We start from the raw sequence: 21303 nt of genomic DNA, 5'->3' as shown, positions 1-21303 counted from the left end.
TTCTCGGTCGAGTCCCCTCCGGGGAAGGCCTCGAGTTCGGCCTTGGCTTCGGCCCCGGCCTTGACCTCGGCCTCGACATCGGCCTCGACCTCAGCTTCGGGACCGTCGGCTTCGCCTCGGGCCTCGATGCCGTCGAAGCAGCTGGCCTCTTCCAAGGCCTCGGGTAAGTCTCCACTTCCCTCCTCAGCTCCAGGATCGTCCAAAAAGCCATCCTCGGGCTCGTCGGCGGGTGGGTCCGCCTCGGTTAAAGCCAAGATGCCCGCGTCCGCCGCCCCGAGGGAATACTCGAGACTGAGGTCGCCCTCTGAGGAGCAGCGGCAGGTCTTGCCACAGGGAATGTCAATCCCCGTGTTTCAAGAATTACTCCGGGCGTTAATCGCCTCGGAGCTCACCGGGGCCATTGACCAGCTGCAGCAGGCTTCGGCCTCGGCTACTTCGGCCTCGGCTGCTTCGGCCTCGGTGGCCCCGCAGTTGGCGACCTCGGCCTCGGGTACCGGGGCTTCGGCTCCCGAGGCGCCCACGGCCTCGACCTCGGCGGTACCCTCAGACCCGGCTTCGCGGGATCCGCCGGAGCGTAGCGTGCGCCCAAAGGACAAGGTGCGCCGAGTGCGAAGAATCTCGTCTTCGTCCTCGGGGTCCTCGCGAGGTGCATCGCCCTCGGGCAGGTCTCGGGCGAGGCGCCGTCCGAGGAAGGCCAAGCGGTCTCGGACCTCGCCTCGGCGGCGTGGTCGCTCGTCGCCGGCCGGGGCCGATGCCTTGCAGGTGCGGGACCTGCGAGTCGATAACCCTATTTTGTTCCGGTCTCCGGCCAGGGAGAGCTCTCGGGCTTCCTCGCCGGGGCCGAAGGGTCGGGCTTCGGTGCCTCGGACCCCGGGGGGATCCCCGAAGGGTTCCTTCAGACACACCCGGTCTCCGACTCCGTCGAGGTCGCAGGACTGTGCCTCGTTGGGGTCGGGGTCGGGTAGGGAGCCAAGATACTCCCACGAGGCCTCTCCCTTCGGCTCTGCCGGGAAGTCTCGGTCTCCCTCTCCTCCTGCTAAACCCTCGTCCTTTACGAGGTTTGTGCAGGATATGGCGGCGGCTTTGGGTGTTGACTTGTCTGAAGGGTCCACTTACACCAAGGAGTTCTTGGAGGAGCAGGATCTTCCTGCCCCCCCTAGAGAGTCCCCGCGCCTTCCGATTAACAGGGTCCTCTGTCAGACCTTCCTAAGGAATCTTGAGGCTCCATTGACGGTCGCGGTGGTCCCCTCCAAAATGGAGTCTTAAGTATCGCACCCTCCCCATCAAGGGGTTCGAGAAGGGCCAACTTTCCCATACTTCGCTCCTAGTGGAATCGGCGGTCAAGAAATCGCAGCCCTCCAGAGTCTCGGCGACGGTCCCGCCGAGTAGGGAGGGCCGGACCCTAGACAAATTTGGGCGTCGTCTCTATGCGAACTCTCTGATGGCTACAAGGGTCCTGAACTACGCATTTTCGTACTCTTCCTTCCTCCGTACGATGGTGAAGGACCTCCCCTCTTTTCGTGAGGTGATGCCTGAGTCGCATAGGGACCGGTTCGCCACCTTTAGTTCGAATCTGGCCCAGCTGCGCCTATATTTATTCCACGCAGTTTATGATGCGTTTGAACTCGCCTCGAGGGTGTCAGCCTGTGCGGTGGCCATGCGCCGGCTGGCGTGGCTTCGTACCCTCGAGATGGAGTCAAATTTACAGGAACGCCTGGCAAACTTGCCTTGCGTTGGGGTGGAGTTATTTGATGACTCTTTGGATGCGGCGACGGAGCGCCTGTCCAAACAGGAACGCTCCCTGGCCTCTCTGGTACGGCCGAAGCCTAAGGCTCCTGCCCAGCGTCCTTTCCGGCAGCCCCCGAGGAGGTACCCTCAGAAGTCGACGCCGGCCTTCTCCAGACCGCCGCCACGGCGACAGCCCCAACAGAGTAGGGGTGGCCCCTCTAAACCTGCCGCGCAGGGGGCCGCCAAGGCCGCGCCGTCCTTTTGACGGGATAGGCGGTTGGGGGCGGGCCCTCACCGCAATATCGCTCCATCCCCTCCCCATCGGGGGTCGGCTGACGACCTTTGCCGGGGCCTGGTCGGCGATTACGTCGGACGCATGGGTGCTCCGGACAATCTCAGAGGGCTATTCGCTCAACTTCTCCAGTCAGCCTCCAGACTTGCCACCCGGGGCTTGCCCTCCCAATCGGAACCAGTTGGCCCTTCTCCAGGAAGAAGCCAGGGCCTTGTTGACCCTCCGGGCGGTCGAAGTGGTTCCTCCCGATCAGAGGGGACGGGGGTTTTACTCCCGTTACTTTTTGGTCCCAAAAAAGACCGGGGACTTGCGCCCCATTTTGGACCTACGGAAGCTCAACAAGTTCCTGGTCCGGGAGAAGTTCCGTATGTTATCGCTTCCGATTCTCTATCCGCTGCTGGAGGAGGGGGATTGGATGTGCTCCCTGGACTTGAAGGAAGCATACACCCATGTTCCGGTGCATCCCGTTTACCGCAGGTTCTTGCGCTTTCAAGTGGGGGATTTGCACCTGCAGTATCGGGTTCTTCCGTTCGGTCTGGCGTCGTCCCCTCGGGTGTTCACCAAGTGTATGGTAGTGGTGGCGGCGGCCCTGCGCACGCGGGGTCTACAGGTCTTTCCCTACCTGGACGATTGGCTAATCAAGGCCCCGTCCAGGGAGGGGGTTATCTTAGCGACCCAACAGACTATCAATCTTCTACAAGGCCTGGGGTTCGAAGTGAACTTTCCCAAGTCTCAATTGTGCCCGGCGCAGTCTCTCCAGTTTATCGGCGCCGTGCTGGACACGGTTCGCCTCCGCGCCTTTCTCCCCCCTCTTCGGCGGGATACCCTGCTTCGGTGGGGCCGCCACTGTCAGGGGCAGCGGGAAGTGTCGGCCCAGCACATGATGGTTTTGCTGGGTCACATGGCGTCGACGGTTCACGTCACGCCTTTCGCTCGCTTGCGCCTGAGGCTCGCGCAGTGGACTCTGGCGTCGCAATGGCGACAGGATCGCGACCCGGTGTCTTCTCGGATATCGGTGACCCCTTGTTTACGTCGATCGCTCCGTTGGTGGACCGACTCTTCCAATTTGTCAGGGGGTTTGCTGTTTCTCGTTCCTCCTCACACCAAGGTCTTGACGACGGACTCCTCCGAGTACGCGTGGGGAGCTCACCTGGACGGTCTGAGGACGCAGGCTCTGTGGTCGGCCGAGGACCGTCGTTGTCACATCAATGTACTGGAGCTTCGCGCCATTTTTCTAGCTGCGCGAGCTTTTGTCCACCTACTGCACGACCAGGTGGTACTCGTGCGGACGGACAACCAGGTAGCGATGTACTATGTCAACAAACAGGGGGGTACGGGCTCTTGGCCTCTGTGTCAGGAGGCTCTCCGCCTTTGGGACTGGGCGATCTCGCAGAACATATTCCTGCGGGCGGTTTACATTCAGGGAGAGCAGAACCGGCTGGCGGACAAGCTCAGTCGTCTTCTCCAGCCGCACGAGTGGTCTCTGAATTCCCGGGTCCTTCGCATGGTCTTCGACCGCTGGGGAACTCCTCAGGTGGATCTTTTTGCCTCACCGGAGACCCACAAACTGCCCCTCTATTGTTCTCGGATTTACTCTCCGGATCGTCTCGAGGCGGATGCCTTCCTTCTCGATTGGGAGGGGAAGTTCCTTTATGCGTTTCCGCCGTTTCCGCTGATTTTGAGAACGTTGGTTCATCTCAGATCGACCGGAGCCTCCATGATCCTCATTGCGCCTCGTTGGGCCAGGCAGCCCTGGTTCTCCCTACTTCTTCAACTCAGTACCAGGGAACCTCTGCTTCTGCCGGTGTTTCCCTCTCTGCTGTCTCAGAGTCGGGGTTCGCTGTTGCATCCCAATCTTCAGTCTTTACATCTGACTGCTTGGTTTCTCTCCCCCTGACTTCGATTCCGGTGTCTCGGGCTGTGAGGGACATTTTAGAGGCCTCGCGTAAGGTCTCGACTCGGCTTTGCTATGCTCAGAAATGGACCAGGTTTACATCCTGGTGTTCTTTGAATCGTCTGGAACCGGATTCGGTCCCTGTGGCTTCGGTTCTGGAGTATCTTTTGCATTTGTCTGAGTCTGGCCTGAAAACGACTTCCATTCGGGTACATCTCAGTGCCATTGCAGCATTCCATCGGCATCTTGAGGGTCGTTCTCTCTCTCTTCATCCTCTGGTGACGCGTTTCATGAAGGGGCTAGTGAATATCCATCCTCCTCTGAAACCTCCTCCGGTGGTGTGGGATCTTAATGTGGTCTTGGCTCAGCTGATGAAGCCTCCCTTTGAGCCCATCGACAAGTCGCATCTTAAGTTTCTTACTTGGAAAGTAGTCTTTTTGATTGCACTCACGTCTGCTCGTCGAATCAGTGAACTACAGTCCTTGGTGGCGGATCCTCCTTTCACGGTGTTTCATCATGATAAGGTGGTTCTTCGCACCCATCCCAAATTTTTACCTAAAGTTGTGTCTGATTTCCACCTCAATCAGTCTATTGTCCTTCCGGTGTTTTTTCCGAAGCCCCATTCTCATCCTGGTGAGGCGGCGCTTCATACCCTTGACTGTAAGAGGGCGTTGGCCTTTTATCTCCAACGCTCCAAGTCTTATCGGAAGGTTCCTCAATTATTTTTGTCCTTTGATCCTAATCGTTTGGGACACCCGGTTTCAAAGCGCACCTTGTCAAACTGGTTAGCTGCTTGTATTTCTTTTTGCTACGCTCAGGCTGGTCTCCCGCTTGCGGGTCGTGTTACGGGTCATAAAGTCCGAGCGATGGCAGCTTCTGTGGCTTTCCTCCGATCTACACCTATGGAGGACATTTGTAAAGCTGCCACTTGGTCTTCGGTTCATACGTTCACCTCCCACTACTGTCTGGACACTTTGTCCAGAAGCGATGGCCGGTTTGGCCAGTCGGTGTTACGTAATCTGTTTTCATAATTTGCCATCCTCCCACCTGCCCTTGTTTGGTTGGCTTGGAGGTCACCCACATGTGAGAATATCATGCCTGCTTGTCCTGGGATAAAGCACAGTTACTTACCGTAACAGGTGTTATCCAGGGACAGCAGGCATATATTCTCACAACCCGCCCACCTCCCCGGGGATGGCTTCTTTGCTATGATATGGAACTGAGGACCACGAGGTGGGGATGCGCCCTCTAGTGGACAAGAAGGCTAGCACATGCGTGGTGCAGTGTGCAAACTTGAAACTTCTAGCAAGTTTGCTTGAAAAGCTGTCCGCGCTGGGGCTCCGTAGATGACGTCACCCACATGTGAGAATATATGCCTGCTGTCCCTGGATAACACCTGTTACGGTAAGTAACTGTGCTATTTTGCTTCACATCCTAATATAGCAAGTTTTTTGAAGGGAGTGATGTGACTGCATCCTCCTGTGCAATGGTCGCTCCTGACTTGGAATCTTAACGTTGTTTTGCTGATGGATCTTAACCATTTTTATTTTTTCTGGTAGCTATCGTCTCGGCAAGAAGGGTCTTGGAGCTACAAACCCTGTCATGCAGAGAGCCTTTCCTCAGATTTATGGAGGCAAGGGTCTTGCTATGCACGGTGTATCTTTTTTTATTTTTTTTGTCAAAAGTGGTCTTGGCCTTCCACATAAATCGGGAAGTCTAGCTACCCACATTCCATGTCACGGGTTGGAAAAAAAAGGACAAAGTCTTAGTGTTGCTGAATGTTAGGAGAGCTCTTCGTTACGAGGTGATGAATGATTTTTGTCTCCTTTTGATCATTTTTTGTAGTAATGAGTCCTAGTTGCCAGGGGAAGCCAGTTTCTAAGGCTTGCATTTCAAGATGAATTCATATGGCTACTTCAGCATATATCGGGTGTGGTAAGAATCACTGATTTCTTTGAGAGCCCTCTCTGAGAAGTGTAGCTTCTTCATGGGTGGAGTCCTGGGCAGTTCCACCTGAGGAGATTTGTAGAGTGGCTACTTGGTCTACCCTATGTACTCTTATAAAATTTTACAGAGTGGGTGTGGTGTGGCATGAATGGACACCTCTTTTGGGTTCTCAGTGCTAGCAGCAGGCTCATCTTTCCTGCCCTAGATTTAGGGGACTACTTTGGTATGTTGATGTTCACTAGTTCAAGACTTGTATGCCTTTTTGCACTAAAAGGGAAGATAGGGTCTTCTATAATCTTATTTCTAGTAGAAAGGCATAAGAGTCTTGAAGGCCCACCCTGTCAGATTTTGATTTAGCCTGCTTACTATCTGACGTGTGTGTTTTCTGACCTCCAGTCAAACAGGTATGAATAGTGATGAATATATAGAAGGATTCCACAGTATCAATAGTTATCCCAGGACAAGCAGGCATGATATTCTCACATGTGGGTGACGTCATCTACGGACAGCTTTTCAAGCAAACTTGATTGAAGTTTCAAGTTTGCTACACTGCACCACGCATGTGCATGCCTTCTTGCCCACTAGAGGGCGCATCCCCACCTCGTGGTCCTCAGTTCATTTTTTTCCGCGGAGCCAGAAGCCCTGTGGAAATCGTGCTCTTAGCAATTTGCCTTCTGACACCGCGGCGGAGTGTATTTGCTCGGTCGCTGTGCTTGTTTTGTTGTTTTATTAGTTGTCGGTTGTTTTTCTTAAAAAAAAAAAAAAATTTCTTCGTTCGGCTCCGGGGGCTCCCGGTAGCCGCGGCCGTGGGACCTCTTTCGTTCCCGGCCTTTTTTTGATTTCATGTCCCGTCCCTTGACGGGTTTTAAGAAGTGCTCCCGGTGTGATCGGTTGCTCTCGATTACCGATCCACACCGGTGGTGCTTGATTTGCCTTGGTCCTGAGCACCCTACAGACACTTGTGATAGGTGCTCGACTTTTCAGTCTAGAGCGCTCCGCCGTCGCCGTGCCCGAATGGCGGAGCTCTTCGCTGTGGACCCCGCGGCGGGGAAGGCCTCGACGTCGGCCTCGGCTTCGGCCCCGGCCTTGACCTCGGCCTCGGGTCCCTCGACTTCGTCCAAGCCTGCTACCTCGACGAAGCCTGTCCAGGATAAGTCTTCGCTTCCCTCCTCGACTCCAGGATCTGCGAAGAAGCCATCCTTGGGCTCCTCGACGGCGGGTGGGTCGTCCTCGGCCCCGCCCCGAGTGCCGAAGTCGGGTACCCCGAGGGAATACTCGAGACCGAGGTCACCCTCCAGGGAGCACCCGACGGCCCTGGACCTACCCGCCATGATGGGGGTACCGGTCTTCCAGGACCTGCTCCGAGCGCTGATTGCCTCGGAGCTGTCCGGGGCCCTCTCGCACCTGCAGCAGGCTTCGGCCTCGACTGCCCTGGCATCGACCTCGGCTGCATCGGCGGCCTCGGTCTCGGTGCCCTCGGCTTTGGCCCCCGGGGTGCTCCCGGCCTCGACCCCGACCTTGCCCTCGGCCTCGGTCGACCAACCTGACGTGCGGCCTCGGGACAAGGTGCGTCGGGTTAGGAGGATCTCTTCCTCTTCGTCGAGGTCCTCCCGGGGCTCCTCGCCCTCGGGTCGGCCTCGGGCGAGGCGCCGGCCGAGGAAGCCCAAGCGTTCTCGGGGTTCTCCTCAGAGACGCGGTCGCTCCTCGCCGACCGGGGGTGAGACATTGCGTGTCTCGGAGCTCCGCCTCGACAATCCGAGGCTTTTTCGGTCCTCCGAGGGAAGGGGTTCGAGAGACTCCTCGCCGAGACGGAGGGGGGCGTGCCTCGGTGCCTCGTACCCCAGGGACTTCCCCCAAGGGCTCCTCGGGGCATAGGCGATCCCCGACCCCCCTCCAGGTCGCTGGGTGTGGCCTCCTGGGGATCGGGGTCTGGTAGGGAGCCTCGTTATTCCCGCGAGGCCTCCCCCTCTTTCTTGGCGGCACGGGTTTCGCGAACTCCTTCCCCGCCTTCCAAGTCCTCTTCCTTTTCAAAATTCGTGCAGGATATGGGACGTGCTTTGGACCTGGACTTACTCGCAGGTTCTCAGTATACGAAGGAGTTTTTGAAGGAGCGGGCCAACCGAAACCTCAGGCGCAGGGGGCGTCCAAGCCGGCGCCGTCTTTTTGACGTGATGTGCGGATGGGGGCGGGCCCCCTCCGCACTCTCGCCGGACCCCCTTCCCATCGAGGGTCGGCTGCGGGCCTTTCATGCGGCCTGGACCGGGATCACCTCAGATGCTTGGGTGCTCCGGATCGTCTCCGAGGGCTACTCGCTCAATTTCTTAGCCACGCCGCCGGAACATCCGCCGGGGGCTTCTCCATGCAATCGAGCCCAGCTTCCTTTACTCCTCGCGGAAGCCAGGGCCTTGTTGAGCCTTCGGGCGGTGGAGCCGGTACCCCCCGACCAGCGGGGGCAGGGGTTTTACTCCCGTTACTTTTTGGTCCCAAAGAAGACCGGGGACTTACGCCCCATTTTGGACCTCCGGAAGCTCAACAAGTTCCTGGTCCGGGAGAAGTTCCGTATGTTGTCGCTTCCGGTTTTGTACCCTCTTTTGGAGGAAGGGGACTGGATGTGCTCCCTGGACTTGAAGGAAACATATACTCATGTTCCGGTGCATCCCGCCTTCCGCAAGTTCTTACGGTTTCAGGTGGGGGAGTCGCACCTTCAATATCGGGTCCTCCCCTTCGGACTGGCTTCGTCCCCTCGAGTCTTCACAAAGTGTATGGTGGTAGTCGCTGCAGCCCTGAGATCTCGGGGGCTACAGGTCTTTCCCTACCTGGACGATTGGCTGATCAAGGCATCGACCAGGGAGGGGGTTATCTCAGCGACCCAACAGACTATCATCTTCCTTCAACGTCTGGGGTTCGAAGTGAACTTTCCCAAGTCTCAATTGTGCCCGACTCAATCCCTTCAGTTTATCGGAGCCGTGCTGGACACAGTTCGCCTTCGTTCGTTCCTCCCCCCCCCTCGGTTGGAGGCCCTGCTTCGATTGAGTCGCCAGGTTTCGCTGATGCCCTTAGTATCGGCTCAGTGCATGATGGTTCTTCTGGGCCACATGGCATCGACGGTCCACGTTACTCCGTTCGCCCGCTTGCATCTGAGGCTTCCTCAGTGGACCTTGGCCTCGCAGTGGCGTCAGGATCGCGACCCAGTCTCTTGTCCGATAACGGTGACGCCTTCTTTGAGACGCTCGCTCCGTTGGTGGACCAACTCTTCCAATCTTTCCGGGGGTTTGCTCTTTCTCGTTCCTCCGCATCGCAAGGTCCTGACCACGGACTCCTCGGAGTACGCGTGGGGGGCTCATCTCGACGGTCTGCGGACTCAGGGTCTATGGTCGGCAGAGGACCGTCTTTGTCACATCAATGTGTTGGAGCTTCGGGCCATTTTACTGGCGGCTCGAGCGTTCTGCCACTTGCTACACGATCAGGTAGTCCTCATGCGGACGGACAACCAGGTGGCAATGTATTATGTGAACAAACAGGGCGGAACGGGCTCTTGGTCCCTGTGCCAGGAAGCCCTGCGCCTTTGGGAATGGGCGGTCTCCCAGAACATCTTCCTACGTGCGGTTTACATTCAGGGAGAGAGGAACTGTCTGGCAGACAAACTCAGTCGTCTTCTCCAGCCGCACGAGTGGTCGTTGAACTCCCGGGTTCTGCGCGAGGTCTTCGACCGCTGGGGGACTCCTCAGGTGGATCTGTTTGCCTCCCCGGAGACTCGCAAACTGCCCCTCTATTGTTCTCGAATGTACTCCCCGGATCGTCTCGAGGCGGACGCTTTTCTTCTTGACTGGGGAGGGAGGTTCCTTTATGCGTTCCCTCCTTTTCCTCTAATCTTGCGAACGTTGGTACATCTCAAATCGACCAGAGCCACTATGATTCTCGTTGGCCCAGACAGAACTGGTTCTCCCTGCTCCTTCAACTCAGTGTCAGGGACCCTCTACTTCTGCCTGTTTTTCCCTCTCTGCTGTCTCAGAGTCGAGGTTCGCTGTTGCATCCCAATCTGCAGTCGTTGCATCTGACCGCTTGGTTCCTTTCCCCTTGACTTCGATCCCTGTTTCTCAGTCGGTGAGGGAGATTTTGGAAGCCTCGCGCAAAGTCTCGACTAGGCTTTGTTATTCCCAGAAGTGGACCAGATTTTCATCCTGGTGTTCCTCTAACCATCTGGACGCGAGTTCAGTTCCAGTGTCTTCGGTGTTGGAATATTTGCTGCATCTGTCTGAGTCTGGACTGAAGACGACGTCCATTCGGGTGCATCTCAGTGCCATTGCGGCATTTCATCGGCATCTCGAGGGTAGATCTCTCTCTCTTCATCCTCTGGTGACTCGTTTCATGAGGGGTCTCGTGAATGTTCACCCTCCTCTGAAACCTCTTCCTGTAGTTTGGGATCTAAATGTGGTCTTAGCTCAACTGATGAAGCCTCCTTTTGAGCCTATCGACAAATCTCTTCTTAAGTTTCTCACTTGGAAGGTGGTCTTTTTGCTTGCGCTCACGTCCGCTCGTCGGATTAGTGAGCTGCAGGCTTTGGTTGCGGATCCACCTTTTACTGTGTTTCATCATGACAAAGTGGTTCTTCGCACCCATCCAAAATTTTTGCCTAAAATTGTGTCTGATTTCCACCTCAATCAGTCCATTGTTCTTCCGGTGTTCTTCCCGAAGCCCCACTCTCATCCTGGTGAGACGGCGCTTCACACGCTTGACTGTAAGAGGGCGTTGGCCTTTTATCTCCAACGTACCAAGTCTCATCGGAAGGTTCCTCAATTGTTTTTGTCCTTTGATCCTAATCGGTTGGGACATCCTGTTTCCAAGCGCACCTTGTCCAACTGGTTGGCTGCTTGTATTTCTTTTTGCTACGCTCAGGCTGGTCTCGCGCTCCATGGTCGAGTCACGGGGCATAAGGTCAGGGCTATGGCAGCTTCTGTTGCTTTCCTCCGGTCTACTCCTGTGGAGGACATATGTAAAGCTGCCACTTGGTCTTCGGTTCATACGTTCACCTCCCACTACTGTCTGGATACTTTGTCCAGAAGCGACGGCCGGTTTGGCCAGTCGGTGTTACGTAACCTGTTTTCCTAAATTGCCATCCTCCCACCTGCCCTTTTTTGGTCGGCTTGGAGGTCACCCACATGTGAGAATATCATGCCTGCTTGTCCTGGGATAAAGCACAGTTACTTACCGTAACAGGTGTTATCCAGGGACAGCAGGCATATATTCTCACAACCCGCCCACCTCCCCGGGGATGGCTTCTTTGCTTGTTATGGAACTGAGGACCACGAGGTGGGGATGCGCCCTCTAGTGGGCAAGAAGGCATGCACATGCGTGGTGCAGTGTAGCAAACTTGAAACTTCAATCAAGTTTGCTTGAAAAGCTGTCTGCGCTGGGGCTCCGTAGATGACGTCACCCACATGTGAGAATATATGCCGGCTGTCCCTGGATAACACCTGTTACGGTAAGTAACTGTGCTTTTTCTGCATCCTTGGTTTTTACTTTAATGGAGTCCCCTTCTGTTGATCTGATCCCCCCCCGCCCTTTCCTCTTTAAATTAATGCTGTCATTTTTACACCTGGTTTCCAGTGTATCCACTGTTATAGGAATTATGTACTTACTGCTTTCTTTGGACCATCATACAATAATGCTCTCTCCCACTTCTACCTTTATGAAAATTTCTCAAATATTAATTCAAGATATTCAGAATATCCCTTAATTTCATCCCCCTATCCTAGCTTTACTTTCACCCCCTACCCCCAATGTTGAAGTGGCAGACTTGATCCAGATATTTTTCTCTTTTACAGAATGACAGAGCATCTACGTATGTGAGCTGTGGTAGTTCTGTATCGAGGGTGGAGTCTGTGTATTCATCCTGCACATCTAGACGGATGGACAAAGGTACTGTACAGTAAACTGAGGTCAGTTAGACCTCTGAGCTAATCATGGCAGATGTGGGAAGAGTATGCTGAGCTACAAGTGATGCTGCAGTCATGGACCTCACCTTTCTTAAAGGTTGCAAGTCTGAAATTGGAGGAGTAATGAGGATTCTGAGACGAGCCAGCAAACTGCAGTTTGAGTGATTTTGTATGTCCTCCTACAAAATGCAGTTTGTGTTTGGGGCCTTGGAAAAATGGGATGGGAGAATATCTGCAGATTCTCTCCCCAAAGTTTTGCCTGGGCTTTTGCCAGCTGTATGTAAGGCTTCATGTTTAAGAGTTCCTTTCTCAACCCTCCAATGCAATTTAGAGCATTTCATCATTCATGAGGTGTGACAGTCTCATCCTCCCAGCTGTTTTCTTGTTAGCGTTAAAAGAACAGTTTAAAGCACAGTTTAAGAGCCTAACAAACATGACCTATTGTATTGTGGTGTCTGTGGGACTGACACTTCTGAGTACGGAACAAAACCCCGTAGAATACCCAACATTACCTGTGCTGTGTTGCTCTTGGGTAAGATTCATTAGCCTTTGACGGCTGCCATAATGTGATTTGGGCTGCAAGACTTGGTTCCAATGAAGTGAGAAGGGGATTGGGAAGAGGGGTGGTGCTTCTAGTGCTCTGGATTTTATGCAGCTTCTCATTAGGTAATGCCATTGTATTTATTTTATGCATCTTTTTTTTTTTTTTTTTTTTTCCAAAGAAACTAGCCATAATTCATGACAGACCTACAGAAGTTTTGTATTGAACTAAGATATTAAAATGTTAAACCAAAGCAGGTCATTCAGGTGGGGTTCCCTGAATGGAAAAATCAATATAGTTTGGAATTGTTATGCTTTCAGGTGGACTTCCTGGGACATCAGGCCGCACAGTGGTATAAATTGATAGCTGGATTTATAAACAAGAAACCAAAAACTGGGCTTAGGAACATTTGGAGTATTGAGATTAAGCACCAAATTTCTGCATCTCAATGGCCACAAATTTGGACTTGGAGGTTGAGATGTACAAAATCAGCATCTACGAGACAAGCTTGGTTTTTTCTGTTACATAGAGCATTATGGACCCCTGTTCGGGTACAAAAGTTAGATAGCTCTAAGTCAAATAAATGTTGGCATTGTCATCTTGAAGTAGGGACTTTAGATCATTTATTGTTCTATTGTCCACTTATATTGGCTTTTTGGAAATCAATATGGGACCAAATAAATTTTTTATTGGAAAATCATGTGGCATTATCCTATGATACTGTGCTATTTGGTATATCAATGAGAGCTAAAAGTCAAATATCAGCTAAGAATAACAGGCTTTTATTAATGACAGGAGTCGCCATACAACAAATTACGAGCAATTGGAAGAATTGGAAAAGGCTTAACTATAGTTTTTGGTGGAGTTCATTGTGTCATATATATAAAATGGAAAGAACATTAGCCATTCAGAAAGGAAATTTTAAAAAATTTCAAGAGACCTGGGAGCCATTAGCAAAATATTGTAACGTCTAATATTGTTTTCCCTTATAAACATGCACATCCGGGAGGGGGGAGGTTGGGGGTCTGATAGGATAATAAATTTGTATACATTAGAATGAGGGTCAATATAGAAATTTTATATGTTGAACATTGTGATTGTTTAGGAGGGAGGGGGGAATTAATTCTGAAATAAGATATTAATAGAGTATTAAGTATGGTATTGAAGAAAATGTTGTATTTTATTGTTACTTATTGTAAGTTTTGAAAATAATAAAGAATTGGGGGAAAAAAATGTTAAACTTCTTCTGTAAGCATTAGAAGAGAGACTCCAGCAACCCCAAGACCTGAAGCCTGCATTCCTCTCTAGACCTCTACCATCCTTGCTCATGGGAATGAGCTCAACTGCCCAGCCTAAGGTGAGTTTCCTTCCCTCAGTGGATGCTAATGAAGCAGGGCCCAGAGTCAGTATGGAGATAGGGGGAAAGATGAAAATTAAAAGCCACCAGTAGGTTAAGATGGGATACCCACTGCTCAAAGTGGGAAAACCTTTTTTTATTTTTAAGGTCGTTAGCAATATTTAGTGGGTGGGTTCTTATGATTGTATGAATAAATCACAAAAACACACATTGAATGACGCCCAAAATAAGAAGCAATTTATGCCTTTATTGGTGTGCAAAAACCATCAGATAAGGCACTTTGCAGATCTCAGAAGCGGTACAATGGCAAGTTATAGCATTCACAGAAACTCTTAAAGTCTGAGCTAGAGCAGCAGGACTGTCAAGGCAAGGTAGGTGCTGGAGGGACACACAAATGTGGAGTTGTGGAACCTCTCTATCCTACGGGTAGATACCTCTAACAAATACCCATACCTAGCATAGTTATAACTTCTGCCTATGTAGTAGAGGGCATTGGCTAGCATTGGAGCAGATAAAAACAAAAGGAGGAAAAGATTATTACTAGGCTTGAGAAAGATAGCCTATGAAGTGGAAAGGACAAACAAGTAATATGGATTATAAAGGGATAGATAGAATCCTATGGAAGTAATGGGTGATGGCAGGTATACGTATTCTAGAAGATGATATATCTAATGGTAAACTGCTTGACTTTTCACAGTTACAACGGAAATTTGGTCTTAATAAATCACAAAGTTTTAAATGGTTGCAACTGAAGCAGGCCATTCAGGCGGGGTTCCCTGAATGGAAAAATCTTAATAGTCAATATTGTTTAGAGATCCTATGCTTTCAGGTGGATTTCCTGGGTCACCAGGCCGCACAGTGGTATAAATTTTTTTTAATTTTTTTTTTTTATAATTCTTTATTCATTTTTGTATGTTACAACAAGTGTATCAATTAAACTCATATAAAACTTAAAGATACACACTTGATTAACTCACATATTAGCATCAAATTTAACATTTCATTAGGAAATTAGTATTCTATAATGTTAAAATATTATGTAAGAAATCTAAATTTATATAATTCTTATTGAATATAATAATCCCCATCCCTCCCTCCCAATTCAATAATACATAAAATCATCTTTATTGTGAATTCATTCAAATATTGATATATTATGTAATAATCAGAAATAAAATCCCACCCCTTTTCCCCTCTAATCAAATATCTTATCATGGGAAAAGTTAATCATTCATTACAAAAATCTGTTAATGGTCCCCAGACTTTCTGAAATTTACTCACATAACCTTTTTGCGTTGCAATGGTGAGTTCCATTTTGTACATATGACATACAGAATTCCACCAGAAATTGTAATTTAACCTGTCATATTTTTTCCAATTGTATGTTATTTGTTGTATTGCTATTCCAGTTAAAATAAACAAAAGTTTGTTGTTATTTGACGAAATTTGACTTCTTGCTCTCATAGTTGTTCCAAATAAAATAGTATCATATGTCAAGGCTACTGGGTTTTCTAACATCCTATTAATTTGAGGCCAAATGATTTCCAGAATGATAAAATAAATGGACAATAGAATAAAAGATGATCTAATGTCCCAGCTTCAATATGACAGTGCCAGCATCTATTAGACTTAGAACTATCTATCTTTTGTAAACGAACAGGGGTCCAAAAAGCTCTATGCAAAAGAAAAAACCAAGTTTGTCTCATAGATGCTGACACTGTACATCTTAACCTCCAAGACCAAAGTCGTGGCCATTGAGATGCATTAATTTGATGCTTTATCTCAATGCTCCAAATGTCTCTAACAGTATTAACAGTGGTATAAATTGATAACTCAATGCTCCAAATGTCTTTGGGACATTTGGAGCATTGAGATTAAGCATCAAATTACTGCATCTCAATGGCCACAAATTTGGTCTTGGAGGATGAGATGTACAATTTCTTCATCTATGAGACACACTTGGTTTTTTCTGTTACATAGAGTATTCTGGACCCCTGTTCGTTTACAAAAATTAGATAGCTCTAAATCTAATAGATGTTGGCATTGTCATCTCGAAGCAGGGACTTTAGATCATTTATTGTTCTACTGTCCATTTATCTTGGTTTTTTTGGAAATCAATATAGGGCCAAATTAATTGGCATGTCAATAACGGCAAAGAGTCAAATATCTTCAAAAAATAATAAGCTCTTACTAATTATGACAGGAGTCGCCATACAACAGATTACAGTTAATTGGAAAAATTGGAGTAGATGAACTACAGTTTTTGGTGGAATTCTTTGTGTCATATTTATAAGATGATATCTTATGTCTCGAGGGAATTTAATTATCCAAAGTGATATACTTAAATATATTCTACTGACTCACTTTGTAATTCTAAACATTATCAAATCATTCAATCAACGAATAACTGAAGTTATTTAGTGAACACTCAGACCCACAGCTGAGGTCTCAGTGAATTTTTTTCACTGAGACCTCAGCTGTGGGTCTGAGTGTTCACTAAATAACTTCAGTTATTCGTTGATTGAATGATTTGATAATGTTTAGAATTACAAAGTGAGTCAGTAGAATATATTTATAAGATGGAAAGAACAATAGCTACACAGAAAGGAAATTTTAGTAAATTTCAGGATGTTTGGGGGCCATTAACAGAATACTGTAATGAGTAGATAACATTTTTCCCTTAATAGTACAATTATGAAAGATGGGATGGGAGGGTTTCTGATCTTTTACTAAAGGTTTAGAATAACAGGAACAATATATTATACGGTATAAGTGAATGCATATGTTATGGTAGGGGTGGGAGGGAAGGGGTTAAATTTCAGTAATTTAAGCTGATTGTGATAGAAATTCAAGTTATATACAAGTTCAATTGTCATTTCTTGATACACTTGTTGTAAGAGATAAAAATGAATAAAGAATTTATAAAAAAAAAGAAACCTATGGTAGAGGGATTCAACACCAAAGCAGTGTAAACACGGGCATATAAAAAAAGTCTTTAGCTAAGAGAAAAACACAAAAACACTTTAAGGTAGAAAAGGATTGAATGAAGACATAACAACATAAGAATTGCCGCTGCTGGGTCAGACCAGTGGTCCATCATACCCAGCAGTCCTCTCACATTGCGGCCCTTAGGTTAGAGACAAGTGCCCTATTTGAGTCTAGCCTTAGCTGTGTATGTTCTGGTTCAGCAGGAACTTATCTAACCTTTTCTTGAATCCCTGGAGGGTGCTTTCCCCTATAACAGCCTCCAGAAGAGCGTTCCAGATATCTACCACTCTCTGGGTGAAGAAGAACTTCCTTACGTTTGTATGGAATCTATCCCCTTTAACTTTAGAGAGTGCCCTCTCGTTCTTTTCACCTTGGAGAGGGTGAACAATCTCTCTTTCTCCACTAAGTCAATATCTTGAATGTCTCTATCATGTTCCCTCTGTCTCCTCTTTTTTCAAGGGAAAAGAGGCCCAGTTTCTCTAGCCTCTCATTGTATACATAGGAAGCCATCTAGATCTCTGAACAGAGTTTTGGTTCTACCTGCTCATAGATGCACTGTAATAATGATAATTGAACAAATATTTCCAATCAAATATTGCTTATTAAATTTAACAGAAATCTTGGTTCAAAAAGGTATTTGTACAATGGAGGCACATTACAAGTCAGATAGTGTACTGTAAATGCAACTTCCCTGACTTCCCTCAAAATTCCATCCTGCTAGGGTTACTTATATACCCAATATATGATGACATTTTACTGCCTGCATATAATTGGTCAAAAATACTTGATACCATATACGCTTGCATGCATATTGGGGGAGTGTCTTTCCCTCTCACACAAGAATTCCTAAAAGTTACATTATAAAGAAAAATACAGAAGAAACCAAGAAAAAGTATTGCAATATACATTATCCATATAATTATCCATATATACAGCTTTAAATAATTCCCTTAAAAGTTAAACTGCTGCTCCCATGTTACTGAGTGATTTTGCATCGTACACTGAGATCCTTTGTCTCAGTGAAAGAGAAGGGGAGTGGCCCATCCACTCCCACAAAATCTACTTTTACCTAGATAAATCCTCCAGTACATTTTTGAGGTAATTATATTCTAAAATAGGGGTGTCCAACATGCGGCCTGAGGGCCACATGCGGCCCCGTGAAGTATTTTGTGCGGCCCCGGTTGAGGGCGATGCAGTGTTTTCCTCTGCTGCCCCAGGGTGTTTACCGTCTTGCTGTCTCCCTCCTCTGTCTTGCTGCAGCGTTTGCGCGGCCCCAGAAACATTTTTTTTCGGCCAATGCAGCCCAGGGAAGCCAAAAGGTTGGACACCCCTATTCTAAAATAAAAGTTCCTACATTTGTATTGTAATAGTTTTACTAAAATTTAATTCATCATATATGCATTTTGTATATCCAATTAGCATTTCTAACTTTACTCTGCAAAAAAGGGAGAGGGAGCCCCCTTCCCCTGGAATGCAATCTCTGTAGTAAGAAGAAAAGTCCATCTCTATAGCAACCAGGTCAAAAACCAAACCTTATCTACCACAGGGCTCTGGAGACCAGACTGGGCACACATTAAAACAATGGAACTTCATAAAGCTAAGCTACCACCCCTGGTTTATCTTCTCTGGCCTTCAACAGAGCTTATTAATTAATTCTAGTGTCCTAAGAGAATGCTGCGTGTTCCCTGTTTCAGTGACCTCAGCACAAAACACATATTTAGATCAATATGTTATCCTATATTTGTCTTAACTGGTTTGTGTTCTGTTCATCCTATTGTGATTTTATATAGCCACTCATAAAACCTTCTCCTCTGCTCTTGGATTAAGTCCCTATCTTATCAATCAAACCCTAACTAGTAAATCCGAAACAATGGGAGTAAAATATAATGGCTATTTTATTTCATGTTTGCCCTATCCACCATGTATCTGTCCATTTTTATTAGGTTGCCACCCCCAGGCTCATTTGAACCAAAGGGTCTTAATTCCCAGCATAGCCTTGTGAGTCCAGTTTCCAATAGCAGAAGCAGGATAGTTTCCTTATACTTCAGTCCACTCCTGTGTTGGTGTGGTCGGAATAATCCATTTGGAATGAGGGATTGGGAAGGTGAGAGTACTGAAAGGAGACAGTCCTTGGCTTGTGCCATTTGGGGGGGAGGGGTTTGAAAGGATAGTGAGGCCTTGATAAGATATACAGTGACAATTGAAGAGGAGTAGCTTAGTCTTTAACAGCTGGAATGCGGGGTAGTTGCCAATCTTTAGATGTGATGGGAGAGTGGAGGAGATAGGTTGATAGTGGGAGGAACTCTGTGTCCGTGGCTGTTTTCATTACATGTGGTGATTTCCTTTACAGAAATATATTCTCTTAGGGCTGAACAATTAACACGCTAAATTTAATGGGATTAATACAGTCAGGTTTACCTTCTTTCACAGTCACAGCATTCTTCATCTGACTATCACTTCTGGTGCGCTCCGTTGGAAGTGAAGTCAGGCAGAAGATGATGTTGGAGAAACGTTGCCTCTCTACTGTTGCCACTGCTGTCGCCACCATTGAGAGCAACCCTTGCTGCCACAGCCCTCCATGGAGAGCTGCCTTGCCACCACTGTCTTAGCCCCACCCCTAAGAGCTACCCTTGCTGCTGCTGCCCTCCCAGAAGAGCAATCTTGCCACTACACACCACTTGACTCCACTTTCGGCCACCACTGACTACCACCTGATGCCGCTGCTGCTGCAGTCCACTATATACTCTCTCCCTCCAACTTTTCATATCCTGCCAGCAGTGCTAGCGATTAAAGTAGAACACTGCCTGCAGGCTAGCTGGCTCCAGTCTTTCACGATCTCTTCAGTCCCTGCTACACTGCAACAGGTAGTTACAGCAACTGTTCTGGTGTAACATGGACTAAAGAGACAATAAAGAGACTGGAACTGGCTAGCCTGCCACAATGCTCTGCTTTAATCGCTAGCACTGCTGGCAGACTGTGAAAGGTTAGAAGGAGGGGAGAGAGACCCAACCCAATATGGGGGAGGGGGAGAGAGAGACCTGACCAGGGGAGAGTAGGGTGATGTTTGAGACTCCAGGTTCTGGAAATAGGGATGGGAAAAAAACAAGGGAGATGGTGATAGAGGAAGGTAGGAGAAAAATAGTAAGGACAGTGGTGGGGGAGGGAAGAGAGGGTAAGGAAGTGTAAAGGAAGGTGAGGGAGATGATGCTGCCCATGAATAGCAGGGATAAGAACATAAGCAGTGCCTCTGCCGGATCAGACCACAGGTCCATCTTGCCCAGCAGTCTGCTCCCGCGGCGGCCAAAAACAGGTCAAGGCCTGTCTGAATCATCAGAAGGGGCTCCCTTGCCACCTTGGTTTCCCATTTAAGTTCTGCCCTCCTATCGAAGTCCTAGCCCTCCGGTCTTGCACATGCACGACCAGGTTGGTTTACTCAGTACCCCACGATCCCTCTATCCCTCAGGAATCCATCCAATCCCTGCTTGAATCCCTGTACCGTACTCTGCCTGATCACTTCCTCTGGTAGCGCATTCCAAGTGTCCACGACCCTTTGGGTGAAAAAAAACTTCCTTGCATTTGTTTTGAACCTGTCTCCCTTCAGTTTCTCAGAATGCCCCCTCGTATTTGCTGTCCCCTTCAGTCTGAAGAATCTGTCCCTATCCACCCTCTCTATGCCCCTCATGATCTTGAAGGTCTCTATCATATCTCCCCTGAGTCTCCTTTTCTCCAGAGAGAAGAGCCCCAGCCTATCCAGCCTCTCGGCGTATGAGCAGTGTTCCAGCTCTTTTACCATTTTCGTTGCTCTCCTTTGGACTCTCTCAAGTACCGCCATGTCCTTCTTGAGGTGCGGCGACCAATACTGAACGCAGTATTCCAGATGCGGACGCACCATCGCTCGATACAATGGCATGATGACTTCCCGTGTTCTGGTTGTTATGCCCTTCTTTATGATGCCCAGCATCCTGTTGGCTTTTTTCGAGGCTGCTGCGCACTGTGCAGATGGCTTCAGTGATGCATCCACCAGCACACCCAAGTCTCTCTCGAGTCTGCTGTCTCCCAACAATACCCCCCCCCAATTTGTAGTTGAACAACGGGTTCTTTTTCCCTATATGCATGACCTTGCATTTGTCCACGTTGAAGCGCATTTGCCATTTGTTTGCCCAGTCTTCCAGCTTGTCCAGGTCCCTTTGTAGGTCCTCACACTCCTCCCTGGTCCTAACTCTGCCGCACAGTTTGGTATCGTCTGCGAATTTTATAACCTCACACTTTGCCTCCTTTTCCAGGTCATTGATGAATATGTTAAAGAGTAAAGGCCCCAGCACCGATCCCTGTGGCACACCGCTCGTGACTCCCCGCCAGTCAGAATATTGGCCCTTTACTCCAACCCTCTGCAGTCTACCCGACAGCCAGTGCTTGATCCATCTGTGCACATCCCCTCCCACCCCGTGGCTCCACAGTTTCTTAAGTAGCCTTTCATGTGGCACCTTGTCGAAAGCCTTTTGAAAGTCGAGGTAAATGATGTCTATGGGCTCCCCATTGTCCATCCGACTGCTTATTCCCTCAAAGAAGTACAGAAGGTTCGTTAGGCACGACCTTCCCTTACAGAATCCGTGCTGGCTT

The 21303-nt window shown here is 48.9% G+C and overlaps 1 protein-coding gene across 6 annotated transcripts in view; it reads left to right on the top strand.

Moving 5' to 3' along the window:
• Positions 1 to 21303, top strand: part of TROAP (trophinin associated protein) — a 142222-nt gene that overhangs the window by 47556 nt on the left and 73363 nt on the right. For 5 of the 6 annotated variants that reach the window (XM_033937857.1, XM_033937856.1, XM_033937855.1 and 2 more), the window contains exons 5-6: positions 11687 to 11780; positions 13592 to 13695. In XM_033937857.1, the coding sequence (XP_033793748.1) occupies positions 11687 to 11780; positions 13592 to 13695 (198 nt within the window). The remainder of the gene's footprint in view (positions 1 to 11686; positions 11781 to 13591; positions 13696 to 21303) is intronic. The other variant, XM_033937858.1, reaches the window with a different exon arrangement.

The sequence above is a fragment of the Geotrypetes seraphini genome, chromosome 3 (assembly GCF_902459505.1).
Source record: "Geotrypetes seraphini chromosome 3, aGeoSer1.1, whole genome shotgun sequence".
Classification (NCBI taxonomy): Eukaryota; Metazoa; Chordata; class Amphibia; order Gymnophiona; family Dermophiidae; genus Geotrypetes; species Geotrypetes seraphini.
The sequence above is the reverse complement of the archived record's forward strand: the minus strand, read 5'-3'. Positions and strand labels throughout refer to the sequence as shown.